Consider the following 25216-nt stretch of genomic DNA (forward strand, 5'->3'; position numbering starts at 1 on the left):
TTACTGTAGTAACTACACAAATGGTGTAATGAAATAGTATAAACTATTAATTAATTTTATAAGAAATTTAAATAAACTGTCATCGGAATATATAACAGATCAATTACATTGGAATGTCTTTCCGATTAATTATTTACAAATGGTAAGGTTTCCACTAAAGTAGTCCGGTTCGACAGATCGGATCCTACATTATAATATCCCTTGATTCTTGCTCACTCATACGCTTGAAGTTTCGCGGGAATCGAAAGACTGGGCAGAAGTTGAGAGAAGAACGTGTGGTTTGTTTACAGTTTATTTTGGAGGTTGTTGTCAACGTTTTGAAATGGACCAGGACGAATATTACACGGTGTGTATCGAAAATGATACTTTGTGTAATTGATCGGGACTGGTGATGTGATCATGATTTGCAAAATGGGTGGGGCAGTCGTTCAGTGAGGACCAAAACTAAAGTTGAAAAAAACCTTTCATTGTTTGCATATGCATACTGTCACGTCACGCGCATACCACAGGGGCTCGGTTTCGGGATTCTGAGTAACATATGACATTAGTTAACAACCACAACACTATAAATTAAGTATTCATCTACATTCTAAAACCTTGTAAAAAATCGTGGTTATCGATGTATAAAAAAAGAGATAGATAACCCCGATGTTATAAGGTTTTAGAATGTATATGAATACTTAATTTATAGTGTTCTGGTTGTTAACTGATGTCGTATGTTACTCGGAATCCCGAAACCGAGCACCTGTGGCGCATACCAGTCACTGCTGCCTAACTATTGGTACGGTTGTTTTAGCTGCGATAACGTATACGTACAGTAGCTATTGATGATGGACGAACAATTTCTGATGGATGTTCGTTGTCAAGAGCTACGATTCCCTTCCATTGACGATAGTTTTGCAAAACAAGGAACCTCGGAAATGCTACAAATAACGGATGTCGTGTAACTTTGAGAGTAATATTTAGTATAATTAAACATTTCTTAAGCAATTTTAGCAATGTATTATCTTACCAGTACATCTGGAAGTCTTTAATTCACACACTTTGATATTATACTATTCAGAGTCATCTTCGTCATTAGCTGCGATAACGTACGTAGCTCTGGACGACGGAAAAACAAACAAAACCATCATATTATGTAGCCCATCAAGGAACCTAAGATGGACACTCAACAGGAATGTGTTTTTCTCTGTTCTTTCTTAAAATTAGCATAAGATATACAAATGTACATGTATAGTGTATAAGGATTACAGTATTACACTTCCACATTTTTAGGTGCTAGGAAACAGCAACCTTAAGCAGTCATTGCCAAATTTCGCTAGAACAAATTCATTCCGAACTATCGGAGGGAAAAAAATGACCCTTATTTAAATGATAAATCCCGATGAGTTCGGGATGGGACCGGAAATAATGTTTCCCAAAATTAAAATCACTATCAACACTAGACAATCTTGTCTCCTTCTGCGAACTGTTTGTTTGTGATTATTAGTAATATGATATTCACACTTTGACATGTTTGAAGACATTAGTTGAATTCAAATTAATTATAGAAAAACATCTTAAATCGTACATAATGACCTGTTTTATGCCTGAGTATGCCAAACTATTTTCTGTGCAAATTATACGCTTGCTTCCTGGCTTATAATATTGATATTTAACATTCAAACGTTCCGGTCAGGTCATAGTGACGTCGCCTTATAGAGAACAAGAGCATGTTCAAAGAGCACATGTAGCTTGTCTGTTCCCTTGGGTGAGATAAGAAAATCTCACCCCGGTAAAACTGTGGATATCCCTGTCCAGAGTAAGAGAATAATCAATTCTTTCACCCCTTTTGGGGTGAGATAGGGGGATCTCAACCCGAAGGGGGGGGGGGGGGGGGGGGGATTTTGTTAAATTCACAAACATGAGGCTTGTCGAGTGTTTGGGAACTTAACAATCTCCCCCTGAGGGTTGAGATCCCCCTATCTCATCTCAAAAAGGGGTGAATGATTATTTTTCTCTTACTGTTTTCCAATGGTAATGTGAACCAAATCCAAACGTATGTAAACAGCTACACGTGACGTTGACGGTGGATGACTGTTGTGATGAGGCTGCAGCAGATGCTTTACACCTTACAATGTTGATTTCATACAAAACATAATTCCGATAAGCTTGTCAAAAACAACAAACACCCAGTTAACTCCGATAATTAATACTGATTTTAATTTCTTTTGTGAATAATACTGATATCTGACATTCAAAAAGAACAAATGACACAGGTAAACAAGCAGATGAACATATGCATGTGTGTGACCCCGTAAAAGAAGTTCCGGGTCAGGTTATAGTGACGTCACCCTATCGAGAACATAAGCACGTTCAAAGGGCATGTGTAGCTTGTCTTTTCCCTAGGGTGAGATAAGAAAATCTCACCCCGGTAAAACTGCGGATATCCCTGTCCAGGGTAAGAGAAAAGGAAATCTCAACCCAAGGGGAAATTCATGAACATCGATATCCAACTCCAGGCTTGCCAAGGGTTGGACATCTATGAGTTTCCCCGAGGGTTGAGATTTCTTTGTCACACTCCCAAGGTAGGGAATGATTATTTTTCTCCCGCCATTTTAAATGATTGCATGATCAAGTCAGTGGTCAAGGCATGTTTGTAAACAAATGCACATGGTCGGTGCATGAATATCCTCATTTGAAGAATCGAAGTAGCCATCACAACCCCAAAAAATGCATTCCAATATCATTACACAAGAAAACAAAGTACACTGTACTTATTCAAACAGAAACTGAAATAAGGTATCGGTGATATACTATTCTGGTGTTAACAACAGTACAGCTTGTCATTTCATTTTCATAAAGCTTTGTGCCTCATACGCATATTTAACATTAGATAACAATGCGGGAACTATGAGTGACGTCACTCAAAAAGTACTTCCGTAAGTACTTCCGGTTCAGAAGGTCAGCGCGTGCAATCTGTCATACCCTAGGGGTTGACACTGACAGAGAAATCTCTCGCATCTAAAACTGGAGTTAAACTGGTGAACTGTGGGAGAAAATAATTAATTTGATCAACACATAGTTAACAAAACAAAAAAATATATTTCACATAAATTTTCATCATTCATCAACTTTGATAATATACAGTGTATCATGATCAGTTCCTTTACAAGATTCTTGAACCTTGTATTCATTAATGAATATTTAATATATATGTTAATATTGATGAAAGTATTATGATAATAATTGACATTGTAAAACCTTAAGTCAGAATTTCTTTCTTTACAGCAAGAAGATCTTTCTGTCCCCCTCAAGGAACCTCTTGATCTAAATGAGCTACGGAATCCTTTGAGTGAAGGCCAAAGTTTTCAGCTCAAAGAGGATTGTATGGTGCCAGGTTAGTTTTAAAAGTTCTTAATTTAAAACATATAAATTGCTCTCAGAATTGTTCAAAATTAGGAATCAGATTAACATTGTTTATTTCATTTACAACGAACATATATATAGCTCACAGAGATTTTCCTACAATAGAAACGGGGTCCGTTAAAAGGACCCATTCCCAATTCCCAATTTTGTAGTCACTTATGAATGACTAAGTATGTTTTATATACAAAGACCTATACTAATTATATAAGGTACCTTTAAAAAATCAAAAACAGCTACAGATAACAAAATGAAATGAAAAATAATATTAAGGCAATATTCATCAAAGAAAAACTAAAATTAGTATGAATTTCACTATTTTTTGTTTTTCCCAATGTCACATTTTGTCGTGTAGAAATTCCCAGTTCAATGGACCCTGGACCCAGTTAAAAAATTGTAGGAAAATCCCTGGCTCATGATCAGTTATTAGTTGAATTTTGAATTATCTCACAAGTATATATGAAATGATATATTTTCAGACTTTAACAACCCTGATTCTATGGATGAAACCCAATGTGGTTTTCAGCACATACAGTACGAGTACATCTATAGAAATTACTGACACATATATCATACCCATTGAGTGACCATGGGAATTGAAACATGATCCACAGAGATCTAGAAAAACATATCGTTCTTTCAGAAGTACAATCTGACTATCTTTTCAGATGAAAACCTGACCAGCAATGCCTTCTTTGAACCAAATGATGTGCTGAGAAATTGCTATATTCCTGATGAAGACGATGATGACACAGATGAAGATGATGGGACTTGTCCATTTGAAAAAATGGCAAAGAAAATGGAGAAACTTGTTGAAGATGGTGGGGTTGTGAAAAAGATACTGACACATGGATCAGGCAATGTTATACCTGATGGATCCATTGTAACCAGTGAGTTATAAGCATACATGTAGTTATATCAGTACACTAAAGCTTTCGTGCAAACGTGAATTTGAACATATTAGCATGATGATGAATTGACGCTTTATGGTGTTATTCCTACCTATACCGGTAGGCTTGAGTCCAAATATAGGCTCCATTCCCAATTGTATGTTGTTATCAGTAATATGTAAAATTTTAGTTCCCTGCCAGAAACGGAGGGGGGGGGGGGGGGATATAGTTTTGCGTTGTGTCCGTCCATCTTTCCGTCCTTCTGCACATTATATATATAATTATCTTGTCTGGACTTAATTATCTCCTATGCTTTTCCATGTTGGCACTTTATACATGCAGCATAGGTTCACCTAAATGAGGTGGTGTACGTGTCACATACCAAAAGTAGGTCACTGACCTACATCATGACCTTTGACCTACATCGAAGCAAAATATTGTCCAGGCTCTACCTCCTATACTTCTTAACACTGACACTTCATACTTGGGGCATAGCTGGCTTCACCTATATAAGGCAGTGTGTTGAGTGTCCAAACTAGTTTACTGTGATGTATATTGTGACCTTTGACCTACATAAAAGAAAAAGTTGTCAGGCTCTATCTCTTACACTTCTTACACTGCTACTTCCTACCTAGGGCATGGGTTCACCTAGATGAGGCAGTGTGTTGCGTGCCAAAACTAGGTCACGTTGACCTCCATTGTGACCTTTGACCTGCATCAAAGAAAACGTTTGGTCAAGTTCTATCTTCTATGTATACACTTCCTAATATTGGCACTTCATACTTGGGGCCTATGTTCACCTAAATGAGGCAGTGTGCCATGTACAAAGTCGATAAATCTAATCCACACTTCCAACTACTGTTATGGTTACCATGCATAAGGGGAAAAAAACAACCAGATTCTTTCTTCCAGGTTTGTTTATAATACTTTAGATATTCAGTCTCCAGTCCTGATAGTCATCTGTATGCACATTGTCATGGTGTAATGATTTCTTTTAAATACAATTTACTGAATTTAAGTATCAAATATTTCTAATTAAGGAAGCATTATCAACATATAACGTTTAAATTGATAAAATAACAAATGTATAAGTTACAGTAAATAGCCATCAGATTTATTTATCATCTTTGCATTCTTGGCATTTAAGTTCACATTCATTGAAGGACTGTAATTCACTGAATTGTCTGGTTGGTTTTGTTGTTACAAATCAAAATAATTTGGAAATAACATTTCTTTTCTAGTTCACTACAATGGCTTTTTGGAGTATTCAGATGAACCATTTGATTCCTCACGCTTACGAAATGCTCCTGTCAAAAGACAGTTGGGAAAAGGTAAAAACATTTGTCTTCCTGAATTTTGTAGATAACATTTATTTACTAACATGTATATGGTACTAACTAATGCAGCAAACACTATCAAGCATACAATATACTTAAACAATTATTAAAAAAGAAATACTTGTAAGCTTTAATATATAAGATAAAACAAATACTTGTAAGCTTGTAGATTCAGTTTGGAATTGATGTCATTGATATTGGCCGAGAGTATTAATTTAGATGTAAATTGATTTAAAAAAATGAAATTTATGTACTTTCACTCAAAATGTAGGAATTGTGTGATGATTGTTGAAATGTTAAAAAAAAGTATACCATTGTGCTATAAAACAGAATGCAATCTCTTTCAATTAGACAGCTGGATCATGTATCAACTGGACACATTAATACTCCTTTGTATTAGAGAGCTGGATCATGTATCAACTGGACACATTAATACTCCTTTGTAAATTTCAGGACAGCTACTAGAAGGATTAGAGATAGGAATTTCAACTATGAAGAAAGGAGAATTGTCCAGGTTCATCATTAAACATGATTATGCACTTGGAAAACTTGGCTGTGCTCCTCGGGTCCCACCTGAAGCTACTGGTAATGTACAGAATTGAGCAGTGACTAGTTTTGCTTATCAATCCCTGATCCTAACTTTTGAATGTTTTGGAATTTCTATAGGAGAGACAGTTCAAAAATACCTTAAAACTACCTTTTGCAGGCATGCTATTTCTGCTGGACTAATTTATTTTAGTAGTATTTTGATGTGATGGAGAAAATAAAAATAAAAAAAAGTTGTACTGAGATTTAAGTCAAAAATTGGGGTTGAAAATATAAAGTTGCCTTTGAAAATATATAAAATGGAAAAAGCAAGCGAGAAAGCATTACAAGTTTTGAGGATCAAAAAGTTTTTTTGTTGGAAGACAATTTAAAATACAATGTCACCAAACTTGCTTGCTGGATTTCAAAGATCCTTGACAAAGAAGCGTGTAAAGTATAAATGATGTCTTGGTTAATGTCACCCAAGCAATTGGGTATTTTTTGTGTGCGATCACTTGAGTTCCCTTGGGCCAATCAAACTCAAACTTCATACAGCACTTCCTTACAAAAAGTGCTTGCTTGGGATTGCTTCTCATGTTCAAAGGTCCAAGGTCAAGGATACTGTTACTATTAATAGAAAATTGGTTTCCTTGAATAACTCGAGTTCCCTTAGGTAGGCCAATCAAATTCAAACTTTGTATAGTGCTTCCTTATCAAAACTGGTTGCTTGGGATTGCTTTTTCAGGCTTGAAGGTCAAAGGTCATTGTTACTATAAAAGAAAAAAATTTGCTTGCAATAACTTGAGATCCCTTGGACCAATCACATGCAAACTTGATTTATTGCTTTCTTACAGGAAGTGCTTGCTTGTTTAAAATTCAACTCCTAGCTTGCTGTGCAGGTGACACTTCCACTTCTGTGGAATTCTTGTGTTATATACCTTTAATGACTTCTGACAATGCTATTAAGTCAATAGTTTACTGAAATGGTGTGATATGTTTGAGAAAAAACATACCTTAGAATTTGTTCTTTGTCACAGTGGTGAAAAAAAACATGATAGCTGTTCCCTATGATATTTGCTGGGATAACATATTTGTTGAAAAAAGAGCGAAATTATCTTGACTGAATTTGAAAGTTTTTGAAAGGTATACCACCTTCAGTGAAATGGTATTTCATCTGGATTTTTTTGTAGTTAGAATGTATGAAGTGTATGAATTTAGTTCAGTATTTTAGCCTTTACACACTTTGGAATGCTTTTTGAATAACATGAGCAATACAAGCCCATTTGAGCTGTTGCTAACTTGTTTTTTGGCAATCTTGACAGTGATGTACGAAGTGGAGCTGATGAGTTTTGTGGAGCATGCTGGACTAGATGAATACAATTTTCTAACAGAGGTGAGATTAAAGAGAGATTTCAATACCAGAACAGGTGTATGACAAGTTTGAGGATTTTGTGATTATAAGGAAATTAAAAAAACAAATCATCATATTTTGTGACATGATTATAAAATGATAAAGCTTTTCTTATCAATTACAAATTGTCCTTTTTATGCCTACATATTACTAAAGACAGTTTTCGATGATTTCCTACGTATACTGGCTGGTCATGTCATCAATATTGAAAGATGTGTGTAATAACACTATGACATCACAGTGAATATACTTATGATGTCACACGATTCTCTAATTACAATATAAGTTATGTGATAAACAGAATCTTACATTTGTTGCTACATGTATACAATTGGATTCATTTAATATTTGATCCCAAATTACATAGCAACTCATATGTATAAAATCCTCTATGTCCTTCACATTTCACAATATGACCTGCAAACTTCTTATCTATAAGTATCTCGTTCCCTAGTGCTGTTCATGTAGAACGGATATTCATACCGTCCTACCCTGGCCTCTGGCAGGGTATGAAACTGGTTCCATTACCGATGGTGTAGCAAACCTGATGTGATTCACATCGGCTGGTCATCAGTCTAAGATTATAGTTTTTTCAGGTAAAAAACATATGTAAATTGTTGATTCTGGTATCTATTATCAATATTCAATTAACAACCCTGTACATTATGTTATTTCTACAATGGAAGGTAATATCCAAAACAAACAAGATGCAGGCAGAAATCAGTTCAAATATACCGCCGTCTTTGATACAAATGTAAAGGTTGACTTCGAATTCCTTATAAGGCAATCAAAATAAATTGATTCCGTGAGATTTCAACAGATATTTGGAGTTACATACCTCGGAGAGCAAGGTAAAACATTCTGAAATTAAATAATTACACAACGTAAGATTCATTTTTAGCTCACCTGGTTCGGTGAGATTCAGGGGTTAGTATATATGCTGTATAGTGAGGAAACCCTAAGATATAATGACAATATAGAGATCACTTTGAAAGAAAATAATCAATTTACAAATCTTTATTTATTTCAGGAGGAAAAGAGAAATTTGAAATTTGATCAGCTTAGGAAAGTATACACTGAAGAAAGACAGGTGATTGACATTTAAATTTTTAGCACACCTACCCTTCGGGCAAGTGAGCTTATGCCATGGTGCAACGTCCGTTGTCCGGCCGTCTGTCCGGCGTCTTCTTCTCAATAACCAAGGGGTTCAGGGACTTGATATTGGGCCTGTAGCATGCTCAGGTGAAGGGCTACCAAGGTTGTTCAAATGAATGACCTTGACCCTCATTCAAGGTCACATAGGTCAAATAGGCTATAATCTTCAAAAGACTTCTTCTTAATAACCAAAATGCCAAGGGACTTGATATTGGGCCTGTAGCATGCTAGGGTGAAGGGCTACCAAGTTTGTTCAAATAAATTACCTTGACCCTCATTCAAGGTCACATGGGTAAAATAGGCAAAAATCTTCAAACAACTTCTCAATAACCAAGAGGCCCAGGGACTTGATATTGGGCATGTAGCATGCTAGGGTGAAGGGCTACCAAGTTTGTTCAATATAATGACCTTGACCTTCATTCAAGGTCACATAGGTCAAATACGGTAGGCTATAATCTTCAAACAACATCTTCTCAATAACCAAGGGGTCCAGGGACTTGATATCGGGCCTGTGGCATGCTTAACCAAGGGGTCCAGGGACTTGATATCGGGCCTGTGACATGCTGGGGTGAAGGGCTACCAAGTTTGTTCAAATAAATTACCTTGACCCTCATTCAAAGTCACATGGGTAAAATAGGCAAAAATCTTCAAACAACTTATCCTAAATAACCAAGAGGCACAGGGACTTGATATCAGGCCTGTAGCATGCTTGAGTGAAGGGCTACCAAGTTTGTTCAAATAAATGACCTTGACGTATTTGAAAGGTCACATTGGTCAAATAGGCTAAAATCTTAAAACAACTTCTTCTCAATAACCAAGAGGCCCAAGGACTTGATGTTGGGCCTGTATGTATACTGGGGTGAAGGGCTACCAAGTTTATTCAAATGAATGACCTTGACCTACATTCAAGTTCACAGGGATGAAATAGGCTTAAATCTTTAAATAATGATTTTGCGATAGCCAAGAGTCACCGAGACCTGATATTATACCAATAGTATGCTGGAATTAAGGACTAGAAAACTTATTGACATGAATAAACTTAGCTTTTTCTGATATTTGAATAAAGTGGTAATCAGCATAGTATCTGTAGAAATGACCTCAATCAACTTCAAAGTTGCTGTAGAGCCATGTGAGCGATACAGGCCCATTGGGCCTCTTGTTATTGATGATGGTTTGGTTTGCATTGTTTAATGTCCTATTTACAGCTTAGGTAACTAAGGATGGCCTCCCCTTTGTGCTAGATAGCACAGAACTGATGCCAACATTGTAGTGCTACCTGATCACTGAAGCCTACTGCCAAAGACACCCAGCAGGTCGCCCCACTCTGTCACATTATACTGACAACAGGCGAACCAGTTGTCCAACTCACCAAATGCAGAGTAGTATGCAGGAGTAGCAACTACCATTACTTAAGACTCTGGTATGCCTCAGCCAGGGGACAAACCCATAGCCATCCACACAGGGATTGTTAGGTTTGTCAGCCAGTCCACTCAATTTTTTGCACTTAAGCCAAGGTTTTGAGCGGGGGCCAGTTATAATTAGGAAACATTTATTAGCTCACCTGCCCGAAGGGCAAGTGAGCTTATGCCATGGTGCGGCGTCCGTCGTCCGTCCGTCCGTCCGTCCGGCCGTCCGGCCGTCCGGCGTCAACTTTTTTCATTTAAACAACTTCTTCTCAATAACCAAGAGGCCCAGGAACTTCATATTGGGCCTGTAGCATACTGGGGTGAAGGGCTTCCAAATTTGTTCAAATAATTGACCTTGACCTTCATTCAAGGTCACATGGGTCAAATAGGCTATAATCTTCAAACGACTTCTTCTAAATAACCAAGAGGCCCAGGGACTTGATATTGGGCCTGTAGCATGCTGGGATGAAGGGCTACCATGTTTGTTCAAATAAATGACGTTGACCTTCATTCAAGGTCACATGGGTCAAATAGGCTATAATCTTCAAACGACTTCTTCTCAATAACCAAGAGGCCCAGGGACTTGATATTGGGGCTGTAGCATGCTGGGATGAAGGGCTACTAAGTTTGTTAAAATAAATGACTGTGACCTTCATTCAAGGTCACATGGGTCAAATAGGCTATAATCTTCAAACAACTTCTTCTCAATAACCAAGAGGCCAAGGGACTTGATATTGAGCCTGTAGCTTGCTGGGGTGAAGGACTACCAAGTTTGTTCAAATAAATGACCTTGACCTTCATTCAAGGTCACATTGGTCAAATAGGCTATAATCTTCAAACAACTTCTTCTCAATAACCAAGAGGCCCAGGAACTTGATATTGGGCCTGTAGCATGCTGGGGTGAAGGGCTACAAAGTTTGTTCAAATAAATGACGTTGACCTTCATTCAAGGTCACATGGGTCAAATAGGCTATAATCTTCAAACGACTTCTTCTCAATAACCAAGAGACCCAGGGACTTGATATTGGGCCTGTAGCATGCTGGGGTGAAGGGCAACAAAGTTTGTTCAAATAAATGACCTTGACCTTCATTCAAGGTCGAATGGGTCAAATAGGCTATACTCTTCAAACAACTTCTTCTCAATAACCAAGAGGCCAAGGGACTTGATATTGGGCCTGTAGCATGCTGGGATGAAGGGCTACAAAGTTTGTTCAAATAAATGACGTTGACCTTCATTCAAGGTCACATTGGTCAAATAGGCTATAATCTTCAAATGTCTTCTTCTCAATAACCCAGAGGCCCAGGGACTTGATATTGGACCTGTAGCATGCTTGGGTGAAGGGCTACAAAGTTTGTTCAAATAAATGACCTTGACCTTCATTCAAGGTCACATGGGTCAAATAGGCTAAACTCTTCAAACAACTTCTTCTCAATAACCAAGAGGCCCAGGGACTTGATATTGGGCCTGTAGCATGCTAGGATGAAGGGCTACAAAGTTTGTTCAAATAAATGACCTTGACCTTCATTCAAGGTCACATGGGTCAAATGGGCTATATTCTTCAAACAACTTCTTCTCAATAACCAAGAGGCCCAGGGACTTGGTATTGGGTCTGTAGCATGCTTGGGTGAAGGGCTACCAAGTTTGTTCAAATAAATGACCTTGACCTTCATTCAAGGTCATATTGGTCAAATAGGCTATATTCTTCAAATGACTTCTTCTTAATAACCAAAAGGCCCAGGGACTTGATATTGGGCCTGTAGCATGCTGGGGTGAAGGGCTACAAAGTTTGTTCAAATTAATGACCCTTGACCTACATTTAAGGTCACAGGGGTGAAATCGGCTTAAATCTGTAAACAATAATTTTGCGATAGCCAAGAGCCTCCTAGACCAGATATTAGGCCAATAAAATGCTGGAATGAAGGACTAGAAAATTTATTAATACGAATAAACCTAGCTTACTATGATAATCAGCATAGTATCTGTAGAAATGACCTCAATCAACTTCAAAGTTGCTGTAGAGCCAGGTGAGTGATACAGGCCCATTGGGCCTCTTGTTACTTAAATTAATTTTTTTAAATTAATATTTACAGCATGCTTGTTATCTCTTATTAAAATTTTTAGTAAATCAAAAATTAATTCCATCTTAACTTAAGGAAGTCTATGTCGTTCTCTGACTCTATATTTGGTATGTAAATTTTTGCTGGTTTTTGTCAGATTTTAAATTTCTTTAATGTCGGTGTCATTTTATGCATTTTTTAGGCCAGCATTATTTCAGCTGTTAACAGTACTAGCGTATGATCTTTAAATAATGCAGTTCTTTATTATCCTGTGGACACTATTTTATCCTGAGACAACACCAAGATCATTGTCCCCTTAAAATCAACAGAAAGAAGAAATATATCTTATGCAATCACAGTAGTTTGAATTCATCATGGAAGAAAGTCTTTGCTTAAAACATATGGACATACAAAAATAGAAAGTTACCCATGATGTGAAAGCATCAGAAAAGACAAATGGAAAGGTCAACATCATTTATGATAATATATTGAATATGCAGAACTGAACTGAATTTCTAATAACTGAACATAGGTTTAAACTTTTTTTTTCATTATTTCAGCATGGAAAGCAGCTTTTCGATGCTGAACAATTTGGGAAAGCATATCGTCATTATAGGAAGGTAAATTGATCATGTGATTTAAGTTTTCATATTGAAGTTCAGAATATGTTAGGTAAAGATTAAACGTGTATATGGAAGACGTGTGATGCAACAAAGTTAATGTTAAATACATACAATTTTTGTAAATCCAATTTTCAAGGAATTGAACATCAGAACGGCTATTGATTTCATTGATTATGCATCTATCTTTACCCTAGCATATAAAATAAAATATCAAACTGTAACACTGTTGTTGAAAGAAGCAACAAAAACAAATCAAAGATAACATAATAATAAAATTAATTATCTCTCCAAATGGGATGGAAAAAGCTTATATACAGTACAAGGTGTATATTGAACAATGGATTTTGACAATTTTTGAGATAGATAAAAATCTTGCACTATATACAAATATTTATGGTTCTTCTAAGCTGACTTATTGTTATAAATATAATTTGATTGATCCCGGATCTGAATTCACTCCTTTCTGCCTTGTCAATGAATGAGTTTACACTTCTGGTTTGTTCCTGAATTAAATTGACCTTTGCTGCAGACTCGGTCATGAAGAACTGTACCCTTACCTGACTTGCTCTCTAAGTAAGCTTGTTAATTACCTTTAGGCTGCCACAATTCTGGAGGAATATCGCCTTAAGGACGATGAGGAGGAACGAGAACAGCAACAAATGCTTTTCAAGATGTACCATCACATGGCAGTGTGCAGCGATAGGATGGCCAAACCTGGTCGCTGTATTAGCTACTGCAAAAGGATGATGGAGATCGAACCAGAAAATGTCAAGGCACTCTACTTTTTTGGGAAGGTAGGCAATTCCACGACTTTGTCAGATTTCACTGAGAGTTTAAAAAAAAACCATTTCTCTAAAATTTCTCGCACTTGAATGACAAATCTCTCAAACTCTCAAACTGGAACATGATTTCTACCTCAAGTGAGAACTTAACAGAATGGTTTGTAAATTGTGTTTTCATTTCTGACAAAAAAAAATGCTTATGTTGATTTCTGCCCAAGTATATCAGTAGCAGTAATCTTGTTTTTGTGTATCTTAGATATGGTTTAATGAATATGTTTGGTCTAAGTTATTTTGGCTTTGTACATTAGGTTTGAAATTGGACATTTCAGGCACTGCACCAGCAACAGGAGTTTGATCGAGCGCGTGGTTACCTGATCAAGGCTCAGCGTATGGAGCCTAGCAACCGCAGCATCAATGAACAGCTTGCCAAACTCGAAAGGTGAGACTTTTTCTGAATATAGACGTAATTTGTCTGTTCTGCTAATATTTATAGCTTAATTATTGATGAAAAGGGGAAAAATGCAAAGAAACGGAATAATAAGACACTTTGTAGTAGGTTCGAAATCACTGCATCAGTGATAAAAAATGTTTATTAGTGTCAAGATCACTGCATCATTGATGAAAATTGCGTAGTTGTGTCAAAATCACAAAACCTATAATGAAAATTGTGAAGTAGTGTCAAAATCACTGCTTCATTGATGAAAATGTGTAGTAGTGTCAAAATCACTTTGCTATTGATGAAAATCGTGTAGAAGTGTCAAAATCACTGCGTCATCGATAGAATACCAGATATCTGATAGGTCATCAGCTTCTCATATATCGTGATACGTATCGTATTGTGACCCCTGTATTGCTATACGAATCATATCGCTACCGACCTTGCAATACACAGCTCTATTAGAAATAGAAATGTGATTTTGCTTTTAGTTTTGAAATTAATTTGTTAGCTGAATTAAAGTAAACTCTAATTGAATTGTAACACTGCATCACTTGTTATAGGGATGTTAGGAATTACAAGGTAATGGAAACCAACATGTACTCACGGATGTTCTCGAAACCAAAGGGACAAACACAGGAAGGTAATGATTCCTTATACATAGAATGTATTTGTTTAAAGGATATGGTAGAGAGTCATGATATATTTATCCTATGAAGGTATGAAATAAAACCTAGTATGCACATTCCCTTTACATTACACATCCATGAGATTTTTCAGGTAACCTAAGAATTACCTAGACTGTAAACATGGTTATGTAGGCTTGTCTCGTAGATAAAATATGGTGTATTTAAGTGTCCAAGAAGGACCAAGGTGAGCTTATGCCATACCATGGCGTCTGTCGTCTGTCTGTCATCTTCGTAACCGCTATACGGAAATTGACCAAATTTGGGCAAAATGGGTCAGTTTGGCTAAAGATATGTAAACGTCTTCTCTGAAACTAAGTTATGCACATCACTCATATTTGATTGGTAGCATCCTTATGGGGATTCAAAATTGTACAAAAGATATGGCTGACCCCCTGGGGACCTAAGGGGCGGGCCCAAAGGGGTCTATATGGCAATATTGATATTAATGACTGCTCTGAAACTAAGCAATGTATGACATTAATATTTCAGTGCTAACATCCCCAGGGGACTGGGACTCAAATTTATACAAATAATGGAACTGACACCCCCAACCAACCCCTGAAGAATTATTTCTTTGGTTTTATCTTTAAAACCATTCAGATCCCCACCCCTGAACCATATATAGCCTTGCTGGGCATCAAGAGATGAACACAATCATGAGTAAAAATAGGCCCAGGGTTCTTACCCCACCCCAAGGGACTTACAGTTTCTTTACAATCATGTAACAATCATGTTGAATCTGGACTTCGTTTCTGGGTTTTATCTTTGATGCCGCTGAGATCCCCACAGCATAAGCATACATCAACAATTTTTAGCTCACCTGGTCCGAAGGACCAAGGTGAGCTTATGCCATACTGTGTCGTCAGATGTCCGTCGTCCGTCTGTCCGCACTCACTCAGATATATGTGTGGGGTGAGTTAACGATTCATTCCGTGCAAAAATCTTCGTCGCCTATAGTAGAGGAAATTTAATGTAAATTTGTGTTTTTTCCCATAATTCATCATTAAATCTCACTGCGCATGTGCTTTTTTAGCGACGGAATGAACGGAAATTAAATGTGATGTCCGTATCAAATTAAAACTTGTGCCTTGTACCCCACAAGTTCTCAGACAAAAGACTTCGCCCCATAAGTCGATCTTGTCCTTATCACCGTCTTTCAACACAATTGATTTCTTCTTCTGAACTGCTGATCAGAGTTTAACCAAATTTGGTAGGAAGCATCCCTAAGTTGGTGGGATTCAAATTTATACATATGATGGGGCTGACCCCCCAGGGGCCCGAGGGGCGAGGTCAAAAGTGGTCCATTTGGCAATATTGATATAAACAACTTCTTCTCTGGACCTATTAAGCAATGTACGACATTGATATTTCAGTGGTAGCATCCCTCGGTGGCTGGGATTCAAATATATACAAATGAAAGGGCTTATTTCAATTGAAACAATTAAGATCAAGAGATGAACACAATTCTGATGTAGAAATAAGCCCAGGGGTCTTTCCCCACCCCCAAGGGATTTAATAGGTTTCTTTAAACACAATCATGCTGAGTCTTGACTTTGTTTCTAGGTTATATCTTTGAAGCAGTTGAGATCTTCACCCCATAATCATACATTTACAATGTAGCATTGTTTTAGACATTAACAAATATAACATGAACATTATTTTTATGTTTGCTCAAATAAACCAGGTGAGCGATACAGGCCCTCTGGGCCTCTTGTTTTACAAATAAAGCTATAAGCAAATGGAACAAACATTATTTTGATGTTTGCATATATAAACCAGGTGAGCGATACAGGCCCTCTGGGCTACTTGTTTTAAATATGGAGATACATAGTTTTGTCTGGTAGATATAATATGGTGTATTTAATTGTTTTAAGTATCGAGATATGTAGTTTTGTCTCGCAGATATAATATGGTGTATTTGTTTTTAATATGGAGATATGTAGCATCTGTTGCTGATATAATTTGGTATATTTTGCAGAGAAAGAAAAAGAAAATGAAAAAATAACAGTGAAAGAAAACAAAGCTCTAAATTGTTCTGAAGCATTTGCTGATCTTGCAAGGACCCAGCTGATGTAAGTACAGGGCCAGTTCATCAAGTGATTTCCTGGCTTTTTGAAGAAATTGTCACCTGGTAGAATTTGAGATGATTTTTTTTGTGAAAATTGTTAAATTTGATTATATAGTTATAGACATAATATATATATATCATTGTATATATAGGATTTTTACGAGATTAAAAAATGTTTTTAAAAATTAGAAATAGGGAAAAGTGAAGAAACAAAAACAAAAATTAAATACATGTATGCAAAATTGTGAAGTGGACATAAAAGTGGGAAAAAGGTAGCATTACTATTGATGCTCTGACATCAAATGAAAGCTGTATTCATTTCTTCCAGAATTGTAGGTTTAGTCATTATGTGATTGTGGATACAAAGTTTTATTAAATTAAATTATCCATTACCAAAATTATCCATGTGTGAGGGATTGGAGACATTTTTTCACAGTCCTTTGATAAATATATTGGGAAAAATGTTCAAGCTGAAAGTCTTCTAACAAAAAATGTTTATCACCCATATACAGTTTACCTTAGTCTTATGTAAGATGTTTACAGTTATGAGAAAAAGGTTAATTTTACACAGGAAATAAGATTTCCCTGTATATAGAAACATTTATTTTTAAAACTGCTCAGTAGAAATATATATTTTGTTGCCTAAGTATTTGATCATCAGAAAAAAAATGTAGTTTCTGTTATAGACTTGAAATAACAATATATACCAGATTAATTCTAACCTTTGTATAAATTCCTAACTTATAATTGAAGCTTTGGACAAACCCTTAATATTTGTTTATAAACATGGGGTAATGAAAGGTATAAAATTTGTTGTTACTGTAGAGCATTCCGAGATGATTCCAGTCGAACAGAGATGCCCTTTCCATCGGTCAACTTCAGCTTAGGTGAAATTGAGTGTATATTGGAAACAGCTACTGACTTAGGACTAGATGCTAAGGAGGTCGGAAGTGTAAGTAGAAAAGACTCAAACTGAAATGATATTGTAAGCTGTAGATCCTCTAAGATAAGCCACATTCTATTTTTGGTTAAAGATGCTTCATTACAGACAGTGAATATACACTGCTTCAATAGAAATGCATAATGGCACCCATGGTATAGCAAGATAACTGTCCTGATAATGATCACTTTAAATTTTAAGACAGAATGCTATTTAAAAGATATAGAGGCAGAGTTCAGCAGAATTTCTTCTGATACAATTTATTATTTATGCACATAAAAAAGGGAGAAAAAGTTCGAGGCTTAAATTTTAAGGGTGGGAATTTGAAAAGTATGAAGTATAACAGCCTGTTTTTGTTTTCAGTAGATCATAATCACTGTGTTAGATATGTAGGATCCTTGATTGATACAGACGTTAAATTGAAAAGGGTGTGCATTTCATTGATGTTATATTAAATAACACAGAACCTAGTTTGGTTTCTATAGTTTAAAGTCCTGTCAACAGCTATAGTGATTTAAAGACAGCTTCCCCCTATGCGATGATGTAAGTGTGTAACGAATGATGTATTCGTGTTTGTCTCCCTTGATGGTGCGGATCTGATATTGGATGGATATGGTCATTCCAAAGAAAGTTTCTACATGGCATACTAGTTTGTGAAGTATCTTCAAGATTTGTTGACTACATCTTGAGATCATTTGTTGTATGCCTTAAACTCCTAGCCACAAATAAGTCCCCTCTTCATTTTTGCAGAATCATTAATTTTGAAATAGTTAACTGAAAGTGATTCACAAATAAGCCCTCCCAAATATTCAATTCAAATTTTTATACTGGAATATCAACGTAGGGGGCTTGTTTGAGGAAAAATATGGTACTAGAATTTAATCATGGCCGCCTGTGAGTGGATTGATGTGGTGATATTTATTTAGGACAGGAACACTAAGTACAGCTAATATGATAACGTTATAATAAACCAAAATCAGTTTATTTACAGTACTTCCAGTTTTATGTAGTTTTGATTTGGTTGGAAAGGGTCTTATGTTTAACTATGTCTTTTTCTTGTTTTATCTTTTTAGGGTCAAAGTTATCGGATAAAGTTATATAAGAAGGAGTGAAGAATTCGGAATCATTACCATAATGAAGTAGTCGAAGCAGAAATATTACAATTGGAGCATTGAAAGAATGATTTCTGATTTTGAGGATGCTGGAAATTGTAAATGATTGTCTTTTTACAAGGATATATGCAAGATCCATGCTGACAAAAATGATTATTTACAAATTGGACAAGGAATGGTAATGGCATGAATGGGCTGTCCGGAATCAGTGTTCTAGGCAGAACGTGGTACAGGACCAATCAGAGGTCCCAAAGTATCGCCAGCCGTGAGACTCATTATATATTGTTTGGGGTTACACATCAGTCCCTGACACATGATCTAACTCGGATATGATAAGGTGGATATTTACTGCAAATACATCAGCAGTTGGCGGATAGTATCGTAGAGGTTAGTTTGTTCACTTTAAATGTTGCTGATGAGAATGACAGATCTTCGTGGGCCAGCTGATGAAAATGTTTTAAATGTTGCTGATGAGAATGACAGATCTTTGTTGGCCAGCTGATGAAAATGTTTTAAATGTTGCTGATGAGAATGACAGATCTTCGTGGGCCAGCTGACGAAAATGGCAGATATAGTGTCGGATCTGAAAAAGAACAACTACCTCTCAGTCATCACTGAGTGAAACAAAGCCACAGCAACCATGATGTGAGGATCCGCCCGATCATGGCTACAGTTCACATTTTCCCTTTATATACAGACAATATGTAGATAAGGATTCATTTTTAGATTTTATACATTTTATGGTTAGATAGATGTAAATCTGCAAAATACTTGTACTGTTTTGGCACTAAAATGATATTATGTGAAAATACTCCCTGGTTGGTCTGGAAGGAGAAGTAGGCCAACAAAAATAATGAGGTGGGCGGGACAGCACAGTTTCCCCACCGTGACATGATGATGTGTAGAGGTTCTTATAATGAATGTTAATTATAATTCATAAAATGTTTTCATATACAAATCCAAGTTTTTAAGATGTCAAGTTGTACAATTTTTATTCTTATTATTTTATTCTTAATTTTTTATGTTTTTTTTTGTTTTTTTTTTTAATGTTTTTTTTTTATAAAACTTTCTTTAAACAAAGCAGTATGACATACTGGATTTCATTTGATTATTTTCATTTCCCCACTTTTTATTGGGGAGGTGAGGGGGATGCGGATGGGTGCTGAAACTGTTTGTTAAGTTACTTTTTAAATATGTATATGTATGAACCTCTGTATTAAACTTGTATATTTTGAGAAAAAGAAATGCTGACAATTTTTTTATTTCTAGATCTTGAATTTTGTCATAAAATCTGATTTCCTCTTAAGTTCGTTAAAAACATTGAAAATAAAACCATTTTTGGATTGCTCTCTTGGATTTTCATTTACTGGTATCAGATTTTAACAAATAAGCCCAATTACAAACTAAAGGTTCATAACTTCATCTGAAGCAAACTCAATATATGTACAATGTATACTGAGATTAGTTATTAAAGAAAACATTGTATAGTACAAACAACCTTTGATAACATTTCTGTGTTCAGATAAATTTTTGTGGAAATGTTTATTATAAATTTAGATTTTGACAATTTATTTAGATATGATATGATTTCATTGGCTAAAAAATTAAGAGGAGGAAGTTGTCACATTTCAAACTAAAAAATGTATGTACCAAGATTTCAATTTACCATAAAAATGTTGAAATCAATTATGTTGAACTTACATGTAAATTTTATTGTTACACTTAGAAAAAAATAAAACATTTTATATGAAACATTAGTGTACTTGTTATTTTTGCAACATAAAAATCCCTTATATTGCATGTGAATGTGGATTTCATGATAAAATCCCATATATTGTGAATGTGGATTTCATGGAAAAAACACACATTGCCAATTTCCCAATTCATATTGTTGTTTTAAAATTAAATATTTGTTTTGCTTATTATTTTCAAAAAGTAGTATTTAATAGCGTGAGGTTTTTTGTCCCTCAAGAACTAAACATACTGTAGAACGAATATTCATACCCGGTCTACACTGCTCACGACAACAATCTGTCAGAAATTGTTCGTCATCCAGAGCCACATTATCGCAGCTACATGTACACGCATACATACCGATATTGGATTATGGACGAAGGGAGACAATCCCAGTGCAGGTGTAGTCAGCCTTGTTATCTGGAACTTGGGTAACTGGAAAACTGGCTTATCTTAAATTGCAAATGTAGTTCCGGCAGTAAAATACTTTTTGTTACGACTACAGTATATTTACTGAAATCAAGTGTCTATCCATCCGTTTGTCCATTCATTCATCTGTAAACTAAAGCCTGTTTTAGTAATGCTGATTATCAATTCATGGGCTCAATATCTGCAGAAGGTTTTTAATTATTTTGTCAGAGTTATATGCCCTTTTGATCATGACATCAGATCAATTTATTTGCGGAAGAGGTACATATTGGTAGCATTTTGCTTACAGTTATCAAGTTTAGTATAAAAAAGTGTCCTTGTCATTGAACTAAATATGTGACTTCATAATGGGCGACATTAGTATATATTTACATTAGCTCCGCATTTCCCCATTGACACAATGCTAAGAGGCAGTTGCCACCATACGCCTATAACACCCAGTGCCTCGGGCTATAACACCCAGTGGGTCATGTGACTTTAAAAAAGGCTGGATTTTTTGTGTTGGTTTAGTTTTTTTCAAAGTTGATGAAAATGATAAGACAATGTAAATATAAGTATTGAACAGTGGTTTTAATGTTGTTATAGTCGATATGGCAGCAAGATGTTAACAGATTTCCATGCTACATTTGCCCACCATACATCTTGCTGCCATATCGACTATAACAACATTAAAACCACTGTTCATTGCTATATTGGAGTGACTAATTATATAAGTTCTTGCTCTTTGTTCAGACTTACGACCTGTTAATAAAACCGGTTCGCAAATGTTCCTAAAGTGAAGGAAATTTCTCACCTGTTTCCATAGAGAAGCATTATTGGACTTCAGAAAATCTTAGTGTAGGAAAGTAATGTAATGCTTTACTATGGGAATTTGAAGTTTGTTCATTAAATCAAGCCTAGTTTAAATGTTTCGCAATGTGAAACTAGTAACACAGCAATAATGAGATGATGCAGTTTATGTTGTCACTTCAATACCACATGTGACTGCGGGAGTAACTTCAGGAATTTGTGAGAAAAAAAAGGAATTTTCTCAAACAAATTAATTATAATGTAAGGACAGTTGAAGATGCTACATCGCCGAATTCTTATACGCTGCTTCTCGCACAAAAATTGCATAAAATGGTTCCCAATGTATAGAACAAAATCTAATTAACATCTACAAATGACACCCACTGTATATAACTATATCTAATTAACACCTACAAATGACACCCACTGTATATAACTATATCTAATTAATACCTACATGACACCACTGTATATAACTATATCTAATTAACACCTACATGACACCCACTGTATAGAACTATATCTAATTAACACCTACAAATGGCACCACTGTATATAACTATATATAATTAACACCTACAAATGACACCCACTGTATATAACTATCTAATTAACACCTAAAATGACACCCACTATATATAACTCTATCTAATTAACACCTACAAATGACACCCACTGTATATAACTATATCTAATTAACACCTACAAATGACACCCACTGTATAGAACTATATCTAATTAACACCTACAAATGACACCACTGTATATAACTATATCTAATTAACACCTACAAATGACACCCACTGTATATAACTATATCTAATTAACACCTACAAATGACACCCACTGTATATAACTATATCTAATTAACACCTACAAATGACACCACTGTATATAAATATATCTAATTAACACCCACTGTATATAACTATATCTAATTCACACCTACAAATGACACCCACTGTATAGAACTATATCTAATTAACACCTAAATGACACCACTGTATATAACTATATCTAATTAACACCTACATGACACCCACTGTATATAACTATATCTAATTCACACCTACAAATGACACCAACTGTATATAACTATATCTAATTAACACCTACAAATGACACCCACTGTATATAACTATATCTAATTCACACTTACAAATGACACCCACTGTATATAACTATATCTAATTCACACCTAAAATGACACCACTGTATATAACTATATCTAATTAACACCTACAAATGACACCCACTGTATATAACTATATCTAATTAACACCTACAAATGACACCCACTGTATATAACTATATCTAATTCACACCTACAAATGACACCAACTGTATATAACTATATCTAATTAACACCTACAAATGACACCCACTGTATATAACTATATCTAATTCACACCTACAAATGACACCCACTGTATATAACTATATCTAATTAACACCTACAAATGACACCCACTGTATATAACTATATCTAATTAACACCTACAAATGACACCCACTGTATATAACTATATCTAATTAACACCTACAAATGACACCCACTGTATATAACTATATCTAATTAACACCTACAAATGACACCCACTGTATATAACTATATCTAATTCACACCTACAAATGACACCCACTGTATATAACTATATCTAATTACCACCTACAAATGACACCCACTGTATATAACTATATCTAATTCACACCTACAAATGACACCCACTGTATATAACTATATCTAATTAACACCTACAAATGACACCCACTGTATATAACTATATATAATTAACACCTACAAATGACACCCACTGTATATAACTATATTTGATTAACACCTACAAATGACACCCACTGTGTATAACTATATCTAATTAACACCTAAAATGACACCCACTATATATAACTATATCTAATTAACACCTACAAATGATACCCAATGTATATAACTATATCTAATTAACACCTATAAATGACACCACTGTGTATAACTATCTAATTAACACCTACAAATGACACCCACTGTATATAACTATATCTAATTAACACCTACAAATGACAACCACTGTATATAACTATATCTAATTAATACCTACATGACACCACTGTATATAACTATATCTAATTAACACCTACATGACACCCACTGTATAGAACTATATCTAATTAACACCTACAAATGGCACCACTGTATATAACTATATATAATTAACACCTACAAATGACACCCACTGTATATAACTATCTAATTAACACCTACAAATGACAACCACTGTATATAACTATATCTAATTAATACCTACATGACACCCACTGTATAGAACTATATCTAATTAACACCTACAAATGGCACCACTGTATATAACTATATATAATTAACACCTACAAATGACACCCACTGTATATAACTATCTAATTAACACCTAAAATGACACCCACTATATATAACTATCTAATTAACACCTACAAATGACACCCACTGTATATAACTATATCTAATTAACACCTACAAATGACAACCACTGTATATAACTATATCTAATTAATACCTACATGACACCCACTGTATAGAACTATATCTAATTAACACCTACAAATGGCACCACTGTATATAACTATATATAATTAACACCTACAAATGACACCCACTGTATATAACTATCTAATTAACACCTAAAATGACACCCACTATATATAACTCTATCTAATTAACACCTAAAATGACACCACTGTATATAAATATATCTAATTAACACCCACTGTATATAACTATATCTAATTCACACCTACAAATGACACCCACTGTATAGAACTATATCTAATTAACACCTAAATGACACCACTGTATATAACTATATCTAATTAACACCTACATGACACCCACTGTATATAACTATATCTAATTCACACCTACAAATGACACCAACTGTATATAACTATATCTAATTAACACCTACAAATGACACCCACTGTATATAACTATATCTAATTCACACTTACAAATGACACCCACTGTATATAACTATATCTAATTCACACCTAAAATGACACCACTGTATATAACTATATCTAATTAACACCTACAAATGACACCCACTGTATATAACTATATCTAATTAACACCTACAAATGACACCCACTGTATATAACTATATCTAATTCACACCTACAAATGACACCAACTGTATATAACTATATCTAATTAACACCTACAAATGACACCCACTGTATATAACTATATCTAATTCACACCTACAAATGACACCCACTGTATATAACTATATCTAATTCACACCTACAAATGACACCCACTGTATATAACTATATCTAATTAACACCTACAAATGACACCCACTGTATATAACTATATCTAATTAACACCTACAAATGACACCCACTGTATATAACTATATCTAATTAACAC

General features: G+C 35.2%; 1 protein-coding gene across 1 annotated transcript; it reads left to right on the top strand.

The window, feature by feature from the left end:
* Positions 1-215: 215 nt before the first annotated feature.
* Positions 216-20570, top strand: LOC117332612 (inactive peptidyl-prolyl cis-trans isomerase FKBP6-like). Its single transcript, XM_033891589.1, has 14 exons — positions 216-346; positions 3271-3379; positions 4074-4295; positions 5537-5626; positions 6086-6217; positions 7480-7550; positions 8599-8658; positions 12748-12807; positions 13407-13604; positions 13922-14031; positions 14592-14671; positions 16696-16789; positions 17611-17737; positions 18799-20570. Exons 1-14 carry the CDS (start codon positions 323-325, stop codon positions 18835-18837), a joined length of 1416 nt encoding a protein of 471 aa, XP_033747480.1. The 5' UTR covers positions 216-322; the 3' UTR covers positions 18838-20570.
* The last annotated feature ends 4646 nt before the right edge of the window (positions 20571-25216 follow it).

The sequence above is a fragment of the Pecten maximus genome, chromosome 8 (genome assembly GCF_902652985.1).
Source record: "Pecten maximus chromosome 8, xPecMax1.1, whole genome shotgun sequence".
Classification (NCBI taxonomy): Eukaryota; Metazoa; Mollusca; class Bivalvia; order Pectinida; family Pectinidae; genus Pecten; species Pecten maximus.